The following is a 22046-nucleotide window of genomic DNA, read 5'->3' on the forward strand; positions in this document are numbered from 1 at the left end:
TGAAGTATGTATGAAAGTTTCTTTCAAGAAACTTCACTTTAGTAATTTGTCCAAATTAATTTTGTTTTCAAAACTCAGAATTAATTTCTATATTAAATGTCAATTTATCAGAATTACTAAAAGAAATTTTAGTAATTTGAAAGTTAGAATGAGTAAATAATCTGGTGCAAGACCGAGTAACAATAAAATTACTAACAATAATGTTCTAGACTAATCACAAGTCTTCAACTTGGGTCCAAAGTCAGGCAGTTAACCTCAATGTGTACCCATTAGGACTATAAGATCATCTGGGGACTAACTGACAGTGTCACTTTTCATGAAATTACCAAACTTCTGCCTCTGCAAATCTAAAGCTAAATTTATACCAAAAGAAGGCTGGGAGTAAAATACACAGTCCTGCACAGAAAAAGGGCAAAGCATAAACTTCTAGTTTTTCAAATTATTCACTTACTAATGGACTGGGGGAAAGAAAGGAGAAGACAAGAGGACAAGAGCACAGAAAAGCAGAAGAGAGACGTGACAGTCAAAAAAGGTTAGAAAGTTCCTCAGTTCTCTAAAGCAGCAAATGAATTATTTAAAAATCTGTTTTAGGTGTTATCTTAGCAAGGACTAAATCACTAGCCAACAGCATCTGAAGACTTACCTGTACTACATGCCAATGCCGATGACCAAGTAAAGTGCTTAAACTCTGAGACTCTAGACCGCCACCTGTGAATGGGATCTTTTCCCGACGGGTTTTGTGATCAGAGTGAGCTGAAGAACTCCTAGGATTCTGGCTCTGTGAGGCCTCTCCACAGTTCAAGTACAATCGATCCTCCCCCTGAAGCAACACTTGCTCTTGGTTACTCTAGATGAGGGAAAAGGAAACAGAGGGAAGGAAAGCAAATCAAAACAAGTCAATATAAGGTGGGGGAAAGTTAGTAAAATGTCAATTTAGTTTTATTGCTGGAAATATACTATACATTTACAGAGGACAAGACTACATAAAAATTGCTCACACTGTTATATTTAAGACTAACAGGCAACATTTTAATGATTTCTTCCCAGTGTAAAAAAATCTTTATTAAAGTTTGTTTTATCATATAGATTCCAAAACATGCCCAGGGTTACAACTGCTATAGCAGGATCTTTCATAACTACTTTAAAATGGCAATGCTATAAGAGATTTTCCATCTGAAAACTGAATAAAACTACTCAATGTCTACAGTTTACAAAGTAGTTTTATATAAAGTATCTCATGAATAGTGATAAGAAAACATGTCTGGTCAGTTTGTGTATATGCTCACTAATGTGCCCACACGGCAAGGAGTAGATTAGACACAGGGATAACCGGATTCTGGAGAATCTTTTAAATCATGGGGAGGAGGAAGAGTAGCCTACATCTGTGGTCCTGGTTCAGAACAATTCAGTAATTGCTTGGTGAATGCTTGGTTAGTAACAAGGGATGTGCCAGGCTCTGAAGACATTTAGACAAAAAGTTTCTACTTCTGTGAAACAGTGTTTTCAAATGTAGGCAGATTATTCACTCAGTATTTTTTATAAATTAGACAGATCAGCACCCAGACCCCTCATCTTCCCATTGTAGTCCAAACATCATCTTGACATCAAACTCAGGGTGCTTTTATATTATTATTTTGGATGAGGGAGCAGAGGAAGAAATTCTCTACCCTTGTTTTTCTTATAATTCAACTACAGTAATAAGCTCTGAGATCCACAGTATTTTCATTCTGTCTCGGTGTGCTGTAAATTGTAAATAGAAACTGGCTGCACCATATATTTAAAAACCCATTGATGGTAGATACTAGGATATGCATTTCTATCATGTAACATATACTATTCTTATACATAAATATTCTTAGAAATTAATAGCATATTAATATCTTATTTCAGACTGATAAACATGAATTTATGTTATAATTTGGGGCAGTGTTTCCCAAAACAGGATTCTAGGCTTATTTTCTTGCAGATCTTCCTTAAAAATTCATAGGTAAGTAAGCTTGGGGAATATTGCTTTTTATATACCAACTCCTGGACTTTTATGATGCACATTAGTGTATTAAAGACTAGATTCCTATGCTAAAGAAATTTCTACAGCTTTAACTCCTTTATTTCACACAAGACAACAGAACTTTTTCTTATTCTATGTAATTGCTATTTATATTTCTCACAAATTGTGCCTGGTGGAACACACTTTGGGAAATGCTATTAACACTAAATTTTATTCAAGTAAATGTGTAAACACTGCTTCTCCTCAAGTTGCTTATGATCTTACTTTAAAAAAAAAAAAAAAAGCCTGGGACTTCTGTGGTGGTCCAGTGGTTACAGCTCAGTGCATCTACTGCAAAGGGCGCAGGTCTGATCCCTGGTCAGGGAACTAAGATCCTGTGGCCTACCCCCTCCAAAAGCTAATCCTGCTCAGAAATAAAATTTGGGGGTATTATTTAATATAAATTAAAAAGAAACCTAATAATCACAGAAAATATACAAAAGAAGATTGTATATCAATTTTAGGAGTACATACAACATATCTGTGTCATAAGGACATATCTGTATCTGATATTCCAACATGAAAGCCATTAAAAACAAAACCAGTTTTAATTAAATAAACTTACCATACAAGGGTTTACAGTGAGTGCACTCTTGATAAACTGAAACAGTAGAATACCAGGCTGTTTAACTATACTCTTGGAGTCAGACTCATTTTCAGTATTTTGAGACCCAAATCCACTGATTACCCAGAGATGATAGCCTTCAGCACCCCAGCTCTAGGGAAAGAGGTGGGGGAGAAGAAGAGGGGGGAAATCAAAGCAACAGAAAATTTGTTATTTTTTTCTGGTTTTAAATATTTAAATTCTCAAATAACCAACAATAAGCATTATTAATTACTTCTGAGGCTTGAGATACCATGACAAACAACACAGACAAGAATCATATACCTACATCTACTGCATCTTAGATTGCCAGTAGAAACCATCATCGCTCTCCACCTAAAACAGTGAAAACACTACATACTAATCCTAGCTAGAAATCCTAAGAAATGCCTACTGCTATCTGTAACTTCTCTATTAATTTAACTGCCTCTCAAATACAAAGAACTTCCTCAGAGAGACAAGATCCACATTACATAGCTGAAGCTCGACAAACAAGCACTGAAACAGATACAATCTGTACAGAACAAAGAACAATGGACTGGCGACTAGGACACTAGGGTTTCCACTGCAGCTTGGCTACCATTTTGTTGTACTACCTTGGCCAAACTATTTGGTTTCACCGGGTTTAAGTTTCTTCCTTTATAAAATGAGAGAGCTTAAAGAAATTAAGCAGGCCCAGTCAATTTTAATATTCTATAACTAGATTTCATGACTGTTAAAATCACTTTAAAAAAAAATATCATGGGAAGAGTAGTAATTCCCAACCTGCAAGGCCAAGAAAATACTAATGAGGGGAGGAGAGGTCCATGAATTGCTGCAAAATTTCAGAAGTTCTGCTTTCCCATGAAAAGTTTCAGTTGCACAAGTTAACTAAAATGCTCAGATTCTTAGTTTGTGATTAAAATATCAGCTTAGTGAGGCTGGTAACACTAGTTGTATGCCGTTCAGAAGCACTGATTGGCAGTCACAGAAACGCTGTTTGAAAACTTAAAAGTATGAAGGTGTGGAGAACTATCAAATGGGATCCTTGGTGATGAAAGGTTGGGAACCCCATGGTTTCAAGGCAACCATGGTGGTTTAAATTCGAGAAACCCATGATCAGAAAATGCCTTCCTCTGTGGAGCAGGAGAGAAAGGTAGTGATAAGCCTAAGCCTCACAGCCACTAACTTCACAAAGATGGTATGGAGAGGGCTACAGTAAGAAAATGTTTTTATGTAAAGACAAGGGGAGTTATACCTCACTGCTTTCTATAGAAGCTGCTGAAAACTGATGGTAAAAATACTATTACAACAGGACTACAATTCTTTTGATATACGTCTACGGAAAAAGTTTAAAATATGCTCAAAAAATGTACATATCCTCCAGGAAAAAGATGCAATGAGCATTTCACATTAAAAGAAAGGAGGCAATGGGAAGTGGGTGCTGAGTTACATAAGAAATGCAGGTATGTTTAAGAAAAACAAATGCCTGATCTGAACAGTCACTGTGTTCACAGAGATGACAGGGCTTGCTGGACACATCAAAACAAAATAAAAATCAAACACTGAAAATTAGATAGCCCATTAAAGACAGACTGTTAAACATAACACTTTCATTAAAGCAAGAACTGTGTAAGAAGAATCTCATGAGACTAGAAGAGCTTTTTAATTTTATTAGGTCAGTATGAGGGGAAAACAGGAAGAAGAAAAAAACCAAGTTTTCCACACTGTATCAATATTTTATAGAAAGAACTTACCATAGAGTTGATTTTAAGGGGATCTTTTTTGGTACCATCTGTCCTATAACTGAAACAGAATAGAAAAAGAATCTTCTAATTGCGTACAACATTTAGCTTTAATTTTTTAAAAAATGATTTTCTTCCTTTGAAAGAGAAATTCACAATACTGTGTGAAATATGAGACTCCTGGTCAATATACCTAGGTATGTCACTGAGATACAGTTTTCCAGGTATTAAATAATTTCTTGACAGGGTCATGCAGTTTGGGCAGGTGTATTCATTATGTCAGGGCTAAAGTTCAGCATAGTAGATGAAATGGGCAGAGATATTAACCCACTTCTGTCAACCCACAGAGAACCTATATTAACTCAATGAGATAATGTAATTTTTCACTTCCTACTAGCTACTTATATATATATATAGTATAATAAGCTACTTGAACAGATTCATGTGTGATTTAGCCTTGAATCAAACATTTATCATATACACAACAGAGGTTTGATAAATAAATGCATTTTTATTGAATGAACAATCAACTGAAAGAGGATGGATGTATGAGGAATTGATACATTCTGAATAAATTAACTCTGAACCTTATAAACTGTTTTGGGGTAAGAGTCAAATAAGGCAAACTGGTAGCTGTATGACAAAGTTTGCATGTGTGCGTGCGCGTGTGTGTGTATTGTCTCAGAGAAAATGGAGTTATTTTGTCCAAAATTTCTTTATTGACTCACGCAAAATCTCCTCCAAGTGTACAAATCAGCTGGGCTCCAAATACACTCCATAAAGAAAGGCCTCCATATTCCCAGGTCACTATTACAACACTATTGTCAGGAGACCATCTGACCAACTTAACAGCTCCTGTTTTGTTCCAAATGTCTGTTAAGAAACCACAGAAAAGTTAAGGATAAACAACTACGTCATACTTAGTACTTTTTACAGCATCTATCTTCAACTTGAAACAAGCAGAAAGGCATGTCTGCTTCAATGAGATGAATTCAGTTCATTTAGGGCTATTTAAAATTAGTATGATCATCAGCCTGGGCCTGATCTAAGCAGAACAAACTCTGTACCCAAGTGATTCATAAGAACCCAGAACCATTTCTGGCCGCTCTGGTCTTAAAAACTTTTTGGCTTTGGGAAAATCAGTTTCTCTAAGATGGGAATAATATTTCCCTTGAATAATTCAATACAATATCAAAGTACTCTAAAAAGTATGAGGTGTTTCAAAATATAAAATATTTTACCATGATCTCCATGTTTTTTCAGTAATATCAAAGGGACTCAAAGCAAATTGAAGTTTAACCTTATATTAGAATTAAGTAGGTAAACTCTAGCTTCAGCACTATAGATGCTTACATCTTCTTTTAACTAATAATACTTATTCTAACCCTATATATAATTACTAAAGGAGAAAATTTCATTGCATAGTAAAATCCAAGTTTCTTTACTGCAGAGTTAAATGAAACATACCAGCATTTCCCATCAGGAATTCAAAAAGATCTGTATGACCTTTACAATTACAGTTCTTTACATCTGCAGTATTAATAAATTTTTGTTGTAAATATATCTGCTGCAAAGGGGTGGTATACAGATATAAGCCTACAGAAGACAGGCTTGGTTAACAGAGTAAGAACTTTTTCCCTATGCCTATGTTTGAATCCTCACATTATCATTTCCCACCAAAATTCAGGTATTTGAATAACTGGTATTTATGAGAGTTTCAGAAAAACATCTATTTCTGCTTTATTGACTATGCCAAAGCCTTTGACTGTGTGGATCACAATAAACTGTGGAACATTCTGAAAGAGATGGGAATCCCAGACCACCTGACCTGCCTCTTGAGAAACCTGTATGCAGGTCAGGAAGCAACTGTTAGAACTGGACATGGAACAACAGACTGGTTCCAAATAGGAAAAGGTGTACGTCAAGGTTGTATATTGTCACCTTGCTTATTTAACTTATATTCAGAGTACATCATGAGGAACGCTGGGCTGGAAGAAGCACAAGCTGGAATCAAGATTGCCGGGAGAAATATCAATAACCTCAGATATGCAGATGACACTACCCTTATGGCAGAAAGTGAAGAGGAACTCAAAAGCCTCTTGATGAAAGTGAAAGAGGAGAGTGAAAAGGTTGGCTTGAAGCTCAACATTCAGAAAACAAAGATCATGGCATCTGGTCCCATCACTTCATGGGAAATAGATGGAAAAACAGTGGAAACAGTGTCAGACTTTATTTTTTTGGGCTCCAAAATCACTGCAGATGCTGATTGCAGCCATGAAATTAAAAGACGCTTGCTCCTTGGAAGGAAAGTTATGACCAACCTTGATAGTATATTAAAAAGCAGAGACATTACTTTGCCAACCAAGGTCCGTCTAGTCAAGGCAATGGTTTTTCCCGTGGTCATGTATGGATGTGAGAGTTGGACTGTGAAGAAGGCTGACCGCCGAAGAATCGATGCTTTTGAACTGTGGTGTTGGAGAAGACTCTTGAGAGTCCCTTATACTGCAAGGAGATCCAACCAGTCCATTCTGGAGGAGATCAATCCTGGATGTTCATTGGAGAGACTGATACTAAAGCTGAAACTGCAATACTTTGGCCACCTCATGCGACGAGTTGACTCACTGGAAAAGACTCTGATGCTGGGAAAGGTTGGGGGCGGGAGGAGAAGGGGACGACGGAGAATGAGATGGCTGGATGGCATCACGGACTCTGTGGACATGAGTTTGAGTGTACTCCGGGAGTTGGTGATGGACAGGGAGGCCTGGCGTGCTGTGATTCATGGGGTTGCGGAGAGTCGGACACGACTGAGCGACTGAACTGACTGACTGACTGACTGATGCATATAAAAATGGGAACATGTCTAAGAAACATCATATCTTATTAGTATACTTTACACACCTAGGAGAGAAATTTAAAACCAAACCAAGAAAAAAATACAAACTCAGAGCTTACAAAACGAAAGCAATTTCATGTGCAAGAAAAACAAATAAAATTTAGATGTTTATTTACTATCACAAAAAGCTGCTGGTGTTTTAGCTTATAAATAGTATTCCTACTATCCCAAGTAAACATATATATCTGTATCTATATCTACATACACACATATGTACATATTTCCCAAGCATTGTACACATGTTAAAAAAATCTAGGTACAGAGATGTACAATAAAATAGTAATGGTGGTTAGCCTAATTTTCAAGTGGCAGGAATACAGAAAATGTATTGAGCTGGTAACCTACCATAAACTTAGATTGTGATAATCTGCATAATAAGAAAAAAAAAATCCCCAAACTTGCTGTTACAGTTGAATTTGCAAGACAGAAAGGACAATCTCCAGGAGCCAAAATAAAAAAACCTAAAGTGAGACTGATTACTGCTTGAATTAAGGCAGCCTAGGTGTTAAGAGTGGGAAGTGATGAGGCAAAAACAGTTGGAAATATAGGGACAGAAGGTTGGAATGGGACATAGCTGTGACTAGGGAGTTGGGGGTCTCACATCCTTATACAAAGACAAAAAAAGGGGTTTCAGGGCAACATGAATCTGAGAATCAGAATGGAAGCTGATGATCATGTAAGGGCTCCTGATGTGCTGCCACCTGTAAAAATCAGCCAGTGAAGTCAGAAAAAAACAAAGATGCTTATGTCTGTTCAAGAGACAGGACAACACAAGTCTCCCAACATTTTAAGCAGCTTTATAGCCATAAGTTACATAATCCAAAAGGGCAGCCCTCTCCCATAACAAAGACCACAAGAGCGGGAGTTAGCAGATAACTAAAGGGAGAAATGGCATTCCAAGAACCTGAGAAAAGGAAACAACCTGAAAAATTCAGTACAGGGTTGTCAAACGATCAACACAGAAGGGATCAGCAGAACTTCTGAAATGATGTAAATATTCTATATTTGATTGGTCTAACAGACAGCCACTAAGCTACATCAGGCTATTTAACATTTAGGTGTAAAGAGGCAACTGAGATTTCACAGCAATCCAAATCTATGCCCCCAATCACTAATCCCAAAGAAGGTGAAGCTGAACGGTTCTATGATGACCTACAAGAACTTCTAGAACTAACACCAAAAAAAAAAAAAAGATGTCCTTTTCATCACAGGAGACTGGAATGCAAAAGTAGGAAGTCAAGAGATACCTGGAGTAACAGGCAAGTTTGACCTTGGAGTACAGAATGAAGCAGGGCAAAGGCTAACAGAGTTTTGCCAAGAGAACACACTGGTCACAGCAAACACTCTCTTCCAACAACACAAGAGACAACTCTACACATGGACATCACCAGATAGCCAATACTGAAAACAGATCATATTCTTTGCAGCTAAAGATGGAGAAGCTCTATACAGTTAGCAAAAACAAGACGGGCAGCTGACTGTAGCTCAGATCATGAACTCCTTATTGCCAAATTCAGACTTAAATTGAAGAAAGTAATGAAAACCAAGCCATTCAGGTACAATCTAAATCAAATCCCTTACGATTATACAGTGGAAGTGACAAATAGATTCAAGGGATTAAATCTGACAGACGGAGTGCCTGAAGAACTATGGATGGAGGTTCATAACACTGTACAGGAGGCAGTGATCAAGACCATCCCCAAGGGAAAAAAAAAGGCAAAATGGCTCTCTGAGGAAGTCTTACAGATGGTTGTGAAAAGAAGAGAGACAAAAGGCAAAGGAGAAAAGGAAAGATATAATCATCTGAATGCAGAGTTCAAAAGAATAGCAACGAGAGATAAGAAAGCCTTCCTCAGTGATCAATACAAAGAAAGAGGAAAACAATAAAATGGGAAACACTAGAAATTTCTTCAAGAAAATTAGAGATACCAAGGGAACATTTCATGCAATGATGGGCACAATAAAGGACAGAAATGGTACTGACCTAATAGAAGCAGAAGATATTAAGAGGTGGCAACAATACACAAAAGATCTTCATGACCCAGATAACCACGATGGTGTAATCACTTACCTAGAACCAGACACCCTGGAATGTGAAGTCAAGTGGGCCTTAGGAAGCATCACTACGAACAAAGCTAGTGAAGGTGATGGAATTCCAGTTGAGGTAGTTCAAATCCTCAATGATGATGCTTTGAAAGTGCTGTACTCAACATGCCAGCATATTTGGAAAACTCAGCCGTGGCCACAGGACAGGAAAAAGTCAGTTTTCATTCCAATCCCCAAGAAAGACAATGCCAAACTACTGTACAATTGCACTCATCTCACAGGCTAGCAAAGTAATGCTCAAATTTCTCCCAGTGAGGCTTCAGTAGTATGTGAACCAAGAACATCCAGCTGTTGAATTGGATTTCGAAAAGACAGAGGAACCAGAGATCAAATTGTCAACATCCGGTGCATCATAGAAATACAAGAGAGTTCCAGAAAAACATATACTTTTGCTTTACTGACTAAAGCCTTTGCCTGTGTGGATCACAACAAACTGGAAAATTCTTAGAGAGATAGGAATACCAGACCACCCTACCTGCCTCCTGAGAAATCTGTATGCAGGTCAAGAAGCAACTGTTAGAACCAGCCATGGAACAATGGACTGGTTCCAAACTGAGAAAGAAGTACATCAAGGCTGCATATTGCCACCCTACTTATTTAACTTATATGAAGAAAATCATGCAAGATGCCGGGCTGGATGAGGCACAAGATGAAATCAACACTGCTGGGATAAATAGAATAACCTCAGATATGCAGATGACACCATCCTCATGGCAGAAAATGAAGAGGAACTAAAGAGCTTCTTGATGACAGTGAAAGAGGAGAGTGAAAAAGCTGGCTTAAAACTCAACATTCAAAAAATGAAGATCATGGTATCCAGTCACATCACTTCATGGCAAATAGATGGGAAACTGGAAATAGTGACAGACTTCATTTTCTTGGGCTCCAAAATCTTTGCAGATGGTGACTGCAGCCATGAAATTAAAGGACGATTGCTCCTTGGAAGAAAAGCTATGACCAACCTAGACAGCATATTGAAAAGCAGAGACATTACTTTGCTGACAAAGGTCCGTCTAGTCAAAGCTATGGTTTTTCCAGTAGTCACGTATGGATGTGAGAGTTGGACCATAAAGAAACATGAGTGCTGAAGAATTGATGTTTTTGATTTGTGCTGTTGAAGAAGACTCTTGGGAGTCCCTTGGACTTCAAGGAGATTCAGCCAGTCCATTCTAAAGGAAATCAGTCCTGAATATTCATTGGAAGGACTGATGCTGAAGCTCCAATATTTGGGCCACCTTTTTCATTGGAAAAGACCCTGATGTTGGGAAAGACTGAAGGCAGGAGGAGAAGGGGAAGATGGAAGATGAGATGGCTGGATGGCACCGCTGACTCGATGTATATGAGCTTGAACAATCTCTGGGAGGTGGTGATGACTGGGAAGCCTGACGTGCTGCAGTCCACGGGGTCTCAAAGAGTCAGACACGACTGAGTGACTAAACTGACTGAGGCAACTAAGAAACGTTTTAATTTTCTTTAATTTCAGTTTCATTTAAACAACCACATGTGGCTGGTAGCTATTGTACTGGATATCACATCAATAGTATGGATAAAAATTTTTTAAGAAACAGATAAAAGGGCTAGAAAGCACAATCAAAATACACAGCACCCTGTTCTTGCCAGCTGCAGCAAAAACTCTTTAGGAAATAAGGGGAAAAAATGCAACCTTTAAAAGTTATGCAATAAGAGTGATAAAAACTTAAGGAACTAATTTCTATTTCTGGCAATATAACAAATTTGATAGCTGGAATGACTCTCCACACTGCAACAAGTAAAATGTTAAGCAGAATAAATAGTTCAAAATATTAAAAAACACTGGGAGGTAAATGAGCATACAGACTGCTGTTGCCCTGAATTTTTCTGCCAAAACCTAGAGACCTGACTTTAACCTAGACGACTCTCAGCATATGAGGAACAGAAGATAAAACTCAGAGCTTGGCCAAGACGGGGAACAGAAGATACCCATGTAATGCTGAGAATACAATTCCATGTTTAAGGGAGAATGAGAAATAAACTCTACCACATAGAAGGTGAAAAAAATAGCAGGGAGCATTTTTCTGTTTTTGCCCACGGTATTGAATGGAAAATAAAGAAGCTGCCCTGAGAATCTGCAACCACAAGCCAGTCCTCAGGCTCATCTATAATCTGTGTAACTTGTAGGATTCAAAAAAGAAAAAAATCTCAAACAGAGAATATAACGCAAAGGCTTCCAGACTAATGTAGTTTTCCCAGGTGACTGGAAGAAACAAACAGATATCCTCTCTGCAAAAACTCATTTCAATCTAGTTTCTCCTTTCCTGATCAGAAAACATATATGCTTTCTTTCCTCCTCTCTTCTTGACTCAAGAAGTAACGCTTGGGCCTTAGAAGTTAACCTGTGATCATGAAAGAAAAGGCCAAATGAATGCCAATAGCAGCTTACCTTTGGATTTCTTGCCATTATAGAGAATAAATACTATTTGTTTAAGGGATAGTAAGTTGGGTTTTCTGTTAGTTTCAGTCAAAAACATTTCCAATAATAACAGATTTTACACTTACTCCAGCGGACAGAATTCATCTAAGAGTCACAAAGGGAATTCCGAGAGAGACTTTTGTTTTGTTCACTACTGTGTACCAGCATTTAGAACAATGTCTGGCCTATAGTATGTACTCAAAACTTACTTGTTGAATGAGTAAATGGAAATGAAGCCATAAAATAACAGAGGCAATGAAATTAGGAAAGAGTCTAAAGCAAAGCCCAGACAAGCAACAAAGGGGCTACAACTAAGTGAGGATAAAGAAAACTAAATGGAAGAGATAAAAGAGGTCTCCCAGGAGCCTCTAGTAGAAATCCTTGAGTCAGAGAGAATTGTTGTTACATGTTTTAATAATACTTGGCCTTTGGCATCCATCATCTAATTCAAATCAAAACTCACTACACATATTATCTGTAATTAAGAAGAAAGGAAAAAAAAGAGGACTCACCAGGATACTGTTTTGCTGTTAACTCTAGTTTATGAGACAGCTGCATGGCTCCAGTGGTGTTATCTATTGTATAAACCTGTACCGAACCACTGTGAAAATCAAAAAGACTTTCAGTGTAAAAAGACAAATACAAAAAAAAAAAAAAAGACTATGGAAATATGTTCTGCTGATAGGATTGTAAACTAGAACACAACCATTTTGTAAATAATTTACAGTCATCTCATAACCTGAAACAAATGCATATTCTATAGTCTAGCAATTTCACCTATAGATATACCCCAGAAATATCCTTGTCTTTGTGACATATACAATGTTCGTTATAAGACTATAAGTGCAAAGAAATGCCAACCATCCACATGTCCAGCAATGACGAAGGGAAGAGAAACTGTGGTATATTCATATAAGAGAATACCATATAGTACTGAAAATGAATTTTTGTCCTATACCTTAAAATGGACAGCATATCTCTCTACCCACCCATCTATCTATATATCTATGTAAATAGTATAATTTCATTTCTATACTGTGAAAAACATCTAAAACATAGTAGTGAAATACATTTGTGGTAAAAATACAACAAAGAGCTACTGCACACAAGTTCCAGATTAGTAACTACCCTGGTAGAAAGAAGAGCAGGAAGCAGGGGCTTCATCAGTTCAATACTGGTAATACGCTATTTTTCATTTTATATTTTTTTGTATGTATACATTATATACACTCATACATCTATGGTACGTGTTATGATTCTGTTAAAAAAATTTTTTACAAGGGTCAAACTTACAAAGGACCAGAAACCAAAAAAGAGTTTGTATATTACATCTAAGCTACATTTCAAAATTGAACTATAATAATCATAAAAAACACCTTTTCTCCTTACATGGCTATTCTCAGATCAAAATTTAACATCAATGTTGTTTTTAAAATGACTTAAATTCAAGGCTGCTTCTGCACACACCAGGATGACACCAAGCATATGACTGCCAGAATGTTCTGACCCTAATGTGTACTCCTTCAAGGCAGGAGAAGTCAGGTGGTCTCCTCACAGCAGCTCTGATCGGTTTCCAGCTGGGTCCACCTCTTCTTAAGGATCAGAATGGGACTAAAGAAAACACCTGCAATAACAGGCTGCTTAAAGCTATCCCATAGCTCCCTGATGCTCTGTTTTTAAATTCCATTTTTTTTTCTGTTTCATTTTGTATCATTTCTCTTGTTATGTTCTTCAAGTATATTAATCTTTTCTTCTGTAACATTTGATTTGGGTCTTTTATCTTCCACATTTCAATTTAATATTCAAAAGAAACCCTCTATAGCTCTCTGGAGTTCTCTCTTTGTGCCACTCTCTCCTCTGTGGTGTCTGGTCTGTGATCCCCTACTGCTTTAGACTTTCATTTGCACACACTCAGTCCAGGGAATCTGCCAGGCCCTGTCTCCCCATCCATGTGCTGGAAACTCTCTCAAAGAAATTAAAACTGGGACAGTAGAAGAGTTTTTTTTTTTTTAATTTAGATTCTCATCTCTCAGGGATCACTGTTCTTTGTTACCTGATGTCCTATGTCTTGAATTCGAAATATTGTTTCATCTTTTTGTCTATTTTCTTGACTATTTCAGGTGGGAGAGAAAACCTGATCTGTTATGCCAACCTGTGAGAAGACAAATCCCTGGAACATATATCTATCCAGATTACCTGCCCAATTAAGATACCTTGTGGAGAGACAGCACTAAGTGGCTAGCAGGTATTGTTTTTGCTTTGCATCTAAAATTGTCAAGTGCTAACTCGGTTGCTGAGCTCTAACAAGTCTGTGAGGAATCCAGATATCTCTAATATAAGAAGTAGGTATTAACAGTTACAAAAGACTGACAATTTAAGTATTTATAGTGCCTATATTCTTTTTCTTTCCATTTCTCATGAGCCCACCATTAAAGTATTTTTTTATTAAAAAGGTACTTACTAATCTTAAAGCAAAAAATTTCTATAATAAAGATATATACAGCTATTATCACTATAAGTAATCAAATTTAGCTCATCAATATTGAGACAGCTTGATGTTATTGCTACATGATGCCATAGGAAATACAAAACATCACCTATGACAAAAATGTTTGACTAGAATCTAATCAAACATTAAATACAAGGGTAAGAATAAGGTTTTAAACTGGTATCCTAAAAGAAAGGTGACTTTCTAGAGAACTCTAAGGACACCAGCTACAGACAGATTAATTGTTCAAGGTAAGTGCTGAGAGATGAGGGCTAGAAGCCACTAGTCCGATATGCCACGTAGCTATAGTCACAAAACTTTCATCCCAACCCATGACCATGCCTTAAGAAGGGTTGATTCTGTCCCACTCATGAAAACTGAGGTGACTAAAAGGCTGAAGACCAAGATTCCATTTTCATCCTGGAAGAAGGGTTGAAATCCTGGATTCTAACCTGGCTTTGCTAGACCCCTGGGTGCCAGCCCTGAATGTAGATGATGCAGAAGTGCACACCCACCACTGGCTCCTGTCTGTGAGTTTCCTACTCATTTGACTGTAATGACACCTTCAAGGTTCAAACAGGTGTTACAGAAAGCAATTACATGCCATTATGGGAGAGCATAACAAGACACTTTAGAATGTAGGATATTCTGTAAACAACTGACCGAGACTCTTAAAAAAAAAAGTTAACGTCATAAAAATAACAAAAGCATTATAGGCTGGTACAAAAGTAACCGTGATTTTGCACTGCTGAACTTTGCTGTTTGATATTGGAATATATTCTTAAATAAATGTGGTTATGTTATACATCATTTTAATGGGCATTTCTCGCTTTTTTTTTGCTAATGACTTATTATTTGCTGTTCATATTTATTTTAGACTAGGGAAATGATGTTAGACAAAAAGCAAATTTGAGGGATTTTCTTTTTTTTTAATTTATTTACTTTAATTGGAGGCTAATTACATTATTGTATTGGTTTTGCCATACATTGAAATGAATCTGCCCCAGGTGTACATAACTCCCCATCTCGAACCCCCCTCCCACCTCCCTCCCCATCCCATCCCTCTGGTTCATCCCAGTACACCAGCCCCGAGCATCCTGTATCATACATTGAACTTGGACTGGCGATTCATTTCACATATGATAATATACATGTTTCAATACCATTCTCCCAAATCATCCCACCCTCGCCCTCTCCCACAGAGTCCAAAAGACTCTTCTATATATCTGTGTCTCTTTTGCTGTCTCGTATACAGGGTTATCGTTATCATCTTTCTAAATTCTATATATATGCGTTCAGTTCAGTTCAGTCGCTCAGTCGTGTCCGACTCTTTGCGACCCCATGAATCACAGCACACCAGGCCTCCCTGTCCATCACCAACTCCCGGAGTTCACTCAAACTCATGTCCATCGAGTTGGTGATGCCATCCAGCCATCTCATTCTCTGTCGTCCCCGTCTCCTCCCACCCCCAATCCCTCCTAGCATCAGTATCTTTTCCAATGAGTTAACTCTTCGCATGAGGTGACCAAAGTATTGGAGTTTCAGCTTTAGCATTAGTCCTTCCAATGAACACCCAGGATTGATCTCCTTTAGAATGGACTGGTTGGATCTCCTTGCAGTCCAAGGGACTGTCAAGTATACTGTATTGGTGTTTTTCTTTCTGGCTTACTTCACTCTGTATAATAGGCTCCAGTTTTATCCACCTCATTAGAACTGATTCAAATATATTCTTTTTAATTGCTGAGTAATACTCCATTGTGTAAATGTACCACAGTTTTCTTATCCATTTGTCTGCAGATGGACATCTAGGTTGCTTCCACGTCCTGGCTATTATAAACAGTGCTGCAATGAACATTGGGGTACATGTGTCCCTTTCAATTCTGGTTTCCTTGGTGTGTATGCCCAGGAGTGCGATTGCTGGGTCGTATGGCAGTTCTATTTCCAGTTTTTTAAGGAATCTCCACACTGTTCTCCATAGTGGTTGTACTAGTTTGCATTCTCACTAACAGTATAAGAAGGTTGCCTTTTCTCCACACCCTCTCCAGCATTTATTGCCTGTAGACGTTTTGATAGCAGCCAGGATTTTCTTATTTAAGTTCAAAATGGGTCATAAAGCAGCAGAGATAACTGGTAACATCAACAACGCATTTGGCCCAGAAACTGCTAATGAACATACAGAGCAGGGGTGGTTCAATTAGTTTTGCAAACGAGATGAGAGCCCTGAAGAAGGGAAGTGCAGTGGCCAAACATCAGAATTGGACAACAACCAACTGAGAGGATCATGGATGATCCTCTGTAACTAGAAATAGTCTAAGAACTCAAGGTCGACCATTCTATGGTCATTCGGCATTTGAAGTAAACTGGAAAGATGAAAAAGCTCAATAAGTGGGTGCCTCATAAACTGACCACAAATCAAAAAATCATCGTTCTGAAGTGTCAACTTCTATTATTCTATGCAACAATGAACTATTTCTAGATCAGATTGTGACATATGACAAAAAGCGGATTTTACACAACAACTGGTGATGACTAGCTCAGTGCTTGAACTGAGAAGAATCTCCAAAGCACTTCCCAAAGCCAAGCTTGCACCGAAAAAATAGTCATGGTCACTGTTTGGTGGTCTGATCAACTACAGCTTTCCAAATCCCAGCAAAACCATTACATCTGAAAAGTATGTGCAGTAAATCAATGAGATGCACTGTTGCACTGAAAACTTCAATGCCTGCAGCCAGCACTGGTGAACAGAATGTGCCCAATTCTTCCGCATGTCACACAATCAACACTTCAAAAAGATGAATGAATTGGGCTACTAAGTTTTGCCTCATCCACCATATTCATCTGACCTCTCCCCAACCGACTACTACCTCTTCAAGCAGGTCAACTTTTTGCAGGGAAAATGCTTCCACAACCAGCAGGACACAGAAAATGCTTTCCAAGTGTTTGTCAAATTCTGAAACAGAGATTTTTACACCACAGAAATGAACTTATTTCTCACTGGCAAAAATGTGTTGATTGTAATAGTTCCTATTTTAATTAATACAGATGTGTGTGAGCCTAGTTATAATGATTTAAAATTCATCATCCAAAACCGCAATTACTTTTGTACTAAAATGGACATGAGTTTGAGTGAACTCCGGGAGTTGGTAATGGACAGGGAGGCCTGGTTTGCTGTGATTCATGGGGTTGCAAAGAGTTGGACACAACTGAGTGACTGAACTGAAGAATTTTTATAGGCAAAAGGTAACTGAAGAGAAATGATAACCAAATATAATTCATGAATTTTGAATGATTCTGACTAAAAAAAAAGAGATATAAAGCAAATTAGGTGGCAATTAGATTGATCTGAATATGAATGAGTTTTAGATTTTATTGGGGATTTATCATTAATTTACCCATGTATTTGATTAAAGATTGTGTGTCTATGTAAGAGAAAATGAGCTAGGAAGGGACTGGGAGTCATGATTAGGAAGTAGGAGTGATAAAATTTATATTGGCTAGCAATGTTCTATTTCTGACCAAGTTGTGAAAAGATGGATGCTTGTATTATAATTATTTGTAAAACTGTGACTATCTTGATTACACACTTCCCCATTTGCTTTTATTTTACCATATGAAAATTACAAAGGGTATTATAACTTGTATGTCAATAAATTTGACACTGTATATGAAAGAAACCAATTCCTAGAAAAATATAACTTGCCAAAATGACTGAGGAAGAGATAGAAAAATCTGAATCTTCTATAAGGCTATTTTAAAAATGAATTGGTTTTCAATTTTACATTGAAAATCTGCATTATTTGAATCAAGGCAAGAAAATGATTTTACAAATGAGCTTTAAATTTGTTTGTTAATTAAGGCACACTCACTAATTCAAAGGCAAGTCAACACTGATGTCTTAAAATGAAAGGATTAGGGGCTTCCCTGGTGGCTCAGAGGTAAAGAATCCACCTGCAGGAGACACAGGTTTGATCTCTGGTCTGGGAGGCTTCCACATGCTGCACAGCAACTATGCCCATGTGCCATAACTCTAGAGCTCAGGAGCCAAGCCCACGTGCCACAACTATTGAAATTTGTGCTCCCTAGAGCCTATGCTCCATAACAAGAGAAGCCATCTGCAATGAGAAGTCCAGTGGCCTCCACTCACCACAACTAGAGAAAATCCTGCACAGCAACTGAAGACCCAGCACAGCCGAAAATAAATAAAACCTCCTCCTGATGTTATTTAAAACTATAAAGAACCTAAATTTTAACTGATTTAACCTTGTGACTGAATTTCCTACCACAGAAAAAAAGCTCTCAAGTTAAAACACCCAATCTTCAAAATCTGCCCTTTATATTTGTTTGCTTCAATTAAAATACTTTTACATTTTATATTAAGGTTGATTCACAAATTATGAAAGGCACAACAAAGTTCCTAAGTGTGTTAATAAGAACATCTTATGTTTTTTAAAAAAAATTATTTTTGGCAATAAGTCTTAAATACAGGCAATAATTACCTCGCACAACCAAATGCCATCAGTCGATACTTGTTATTTACTGCTACACAAGTTCCATCAACAACATCTTGTGGCCAAACTCCATGAAGCTGCTAAAATTAAGAAAAATAGTTAAGATTTAAAATGTGTTCTCCAAATATACTTCAATTAACATAATTCCCCTTCAGTAAACATAATTTCATATGGTTTCATATGGTTTTTTATATGGTTTCATCTGGATAGGAAAACATCCCATTAGGACTACCATCTGGATTTTTTCCCTTAAAAATCTCAATTTCATTAAATGGTTTAATAAATATTTCCAGATGAGCTCAGTCCAGTGTTAATTCATTTATGAAACACTAAAAGATGGATATCTGATATTAATTGAAGACAATTTTCCTATTAAAAAGTAAACCTCTTGATGGTAGAAACTGCATCTAACTTGCTCACTATTATTCTTCCCACTTAGCACATAGTGTTCAACTTTCCCAATCAATGGGAATTAGTCAATTTTATTTGGTCTATCTTGTCTCTTGAGAAACCTGTATGGGGGTCAAGAAGTAACAGAACCCTATACGGAATAATTGAATGGTTTGGGATACAGAAAGGAGTACGACAAGGCTGTTTATTATTACCCTGTTTATTTAACTTATACACAGAGCACATCATGTGAAATGCCAGGCTGGATGAATTATAAGCTGGAATCAAGACTGTTGGGAGAAACAGCAACAATCTCAGATAGGCAGATGACACCACTCTAATGGCAGAAAGCAAAGAGGAACTAAACAGCCTCTTGATGAAGATGAAGGAGTAAAAGTGAAAAAGAGTGAAAAAGAGTGAAAAAGCCAGCTTAAAACTCAGTATTAAAAAAAACTAAGATCATGGCATCCAATCCCATCACTTCATGGCGAATAGAAGGGGAAAAGGTGGAAGCAGTGACAGATTTCCTCTTCTTGGGCTCTAAAATCACTGCAGATATTGATTTCACCTATGAAATTAGAAGATGACTGCTCCTTGGTAGGAAAGCCATGACAAACCTAATCAATACGTTAAAAAGCAAAGACATCACTATGCCAACAAAGGTCCCTATAGTCAAGGCTATGGTCTTTCCAGAAGTGATGTACCGATGTGAGAGCTGAACAATAAAGAAGGCAGCGTACTGAAGAACTGATGCTTTGAATTGTGGTGCTGGAGAACTCTTAAGAGTCCCCTGGAAAGCAAGGAGATCAAACCGGTCAATCTTAAAGGAAATCAACCCTGAACACTCTTTGGAAGGACTGGTGCTGAAACTGAAACTCCAATACTATGGCTACTTGATACAAAGAGCTGACTCATTGGAAAAGACCCTGATACTGGCAGAAGGAGAAGAGGGTGACAGAGCATGAGATGGTTGGATGGCATCACTGATTCAATGGACATGATCTTGGGCAAACTCCAGGAGATGGTGAGGGACAAGGAAGCCTGGTGTGCTGCAGTCCACAGGTTCTTGAAGAGTCGGACATGACTTGGGGGCTGAACAACAACGACATTCTTTAGAAGTGATTAATGATTTGTCAATTGCTTACTATTCTCTATTATTCCTTTGCTTTATAGTATAATGGTTAATAGCATGGTATATGGAAGCCTAACATTACATCTCAGATCTACCGTTCCGTTCCGTTCCATTGCTCAGTCGTGTCCGACTCTATGCGACCCCGTGGACTGCAGCCTCCCAGGCTTCTCCGTCCATGGGATTCTCCAGGCAAGAATACTGGAGTGGGTTACTGTTTCCTTCTCCAGGGGATCTTCCCGACCCAGGGATCGAACCTGGGTCTCCCACATTGGAGGCAGACGCTTTAACCTCTGAGCCACCAGGGAAGCCCTCAGATCTACCACTCACTTGTAAAAATGACTTTGTGACATTTTCAAGCTTCAGTTTTCTTTTCTGTAAATTACCTCTTAGAGTGTTTTGAAGTTTAAATGGGAGTAGATATATTCAGTACATGTAACCCACTTAATATAATGCATGGAATTCAAAAAATTAAATAAACTTCAATGAATGAATGATATTATTAAGCTTTATATGCTACTTAATTTTGAATACAGACACAGAATAGACTCAACTCTATTGTCTGTTTTTATTTGTCAAATCAAGGGCATCTTAGATCATATATTCTAAGGTAAAGGTCACCATGACTGCTAGTTCAGTAAGCACAAAAATTAGCACACTACAATACAGCACTTTATTTTTGGATTATCACAACTGTAAACATTAGATGATCTGATATAATTACGCTGTTCAAAATACTATACATTTTTTAAAATTCCTAAATAAACTATATAATCTACTATCTAAATATGAAATGTTTGCTTCTTTGTAGGAGTTTTATGTATTTTAATAATAAAACTATACATTACTTCAGATAATGGAAAATGGTAAAAGATACCAATGAGCATTATTTCTTTGGACTACTGTCTAGACTGAAATTCATTCATTTATCCCTACCATAAAAGTCTTCCAGGCACCCACTATTCACCAGATGCTGCTCTAGATACTGAGGATACTGCAGATATTCAAACATACCAAAATCCTCAGCTGTATCCCTGCCTTACATTTGTTAAGAGACAGACAAGTTTAAAAAACTGTACAGTATTACACAGAAAGTTGGTAAATGCTACAAAAAAATAATAAAACAATTATGGAGAAGAAAGTGTATGGGGTAATACTAAACTATTTTCATTATGATGAAGGTGCCTCTTGAGGAAAGTACTGAAAGAGATAGAGCAACAGAAAGGCCCTGTCATAGCAGCATTTCTGGAATGTTCAAAGATAAAAGAAACGTGTGTGGCTGCAGTGGAGTGGAATAAGGGAAGAAGTAGTAAAGGAGGTAACAGATGAAACAGCAGGCCAGATTTATAGGGCTCTGAAAGCCACCATGAGATCTTTGACTTTTTCTCCTTTTCATATATAGGCAGTCATTCGGAGAGTCTTTTTTAACCCTTTCTATTATGAATTATGATATGATACATTAAAAATACCAAAACCAAAAATGCACATCATAATAATATCACAAAGGAAACACTGGTGAAATTACCACTCAGCTAGGAATTACCAGTACCAAAAGTCTCCCAACAGTGTCACTCCTGATCAATATACCCTCATCCCAACCACAAAAGTAACCAATATCCAGAGTTACATGGTAATCACTTTCTTCTTTTCCTTTAAACTATTAACACTTAAACATGCACTCATACAAACTCTAATTCAGAGCTGCCTA

General features: G+C 37.5%; 1 protein-coding gene across 4 annotated transcripts in view; it reads right to left on the minus strand.

The window, feature by feature from the left end:
• Positions 1-22046, minus strand: part of RIC1 (RIC1 partner of RAB6A GEF complex) — a 145277-nt gene that overhangs the window by 28002 nt on the left and 95229 nt on the right. For 3 of the 4 annotated variants that reach the window (XM_055428261.2, XM_055428260.2, XM_055428264.2), the window contains 6 exons: positions 18808-18899; positions 12336-12424; positions 5104-5248; positions 4388-4436; positions 2613-2765; positions 644-847 (listed from right to left, as the gene is read on the minus strand). In XM_055428261.2, coding sequence (XP_055284236.2) covers positions 644-847; positions 2613-2765; positions 4388-4436; positions 5104-5248; positions 12336-12424; positions 18808-18899 — 732 coding nt within the window. The remainder of the gene's footprint in view (positions 1-643; positions 848-2612; positions 2766-4387; positions 4437-5103; positions 5249-12335; positions 12425-18807; positions 18900-22046) is intronic. The other variant, XM_055428262.2, reaches the window with a different exon arrangement.

Source organism: Moschus berezovskii, chromosome 7 (genome assembly GCF_049115385.1).
Source record: "Moschus berezovskii isolate FMDL1 chromosome 7, NW_MosBer_1.0, whole genome shotgun sequence".
Classification (NCBI taxonomy): Eukaryota; Metazoa; Chordata; class Mammalia; order Artiodactyla; family Moschidae; genus Moschus; species Moschus berezovskii.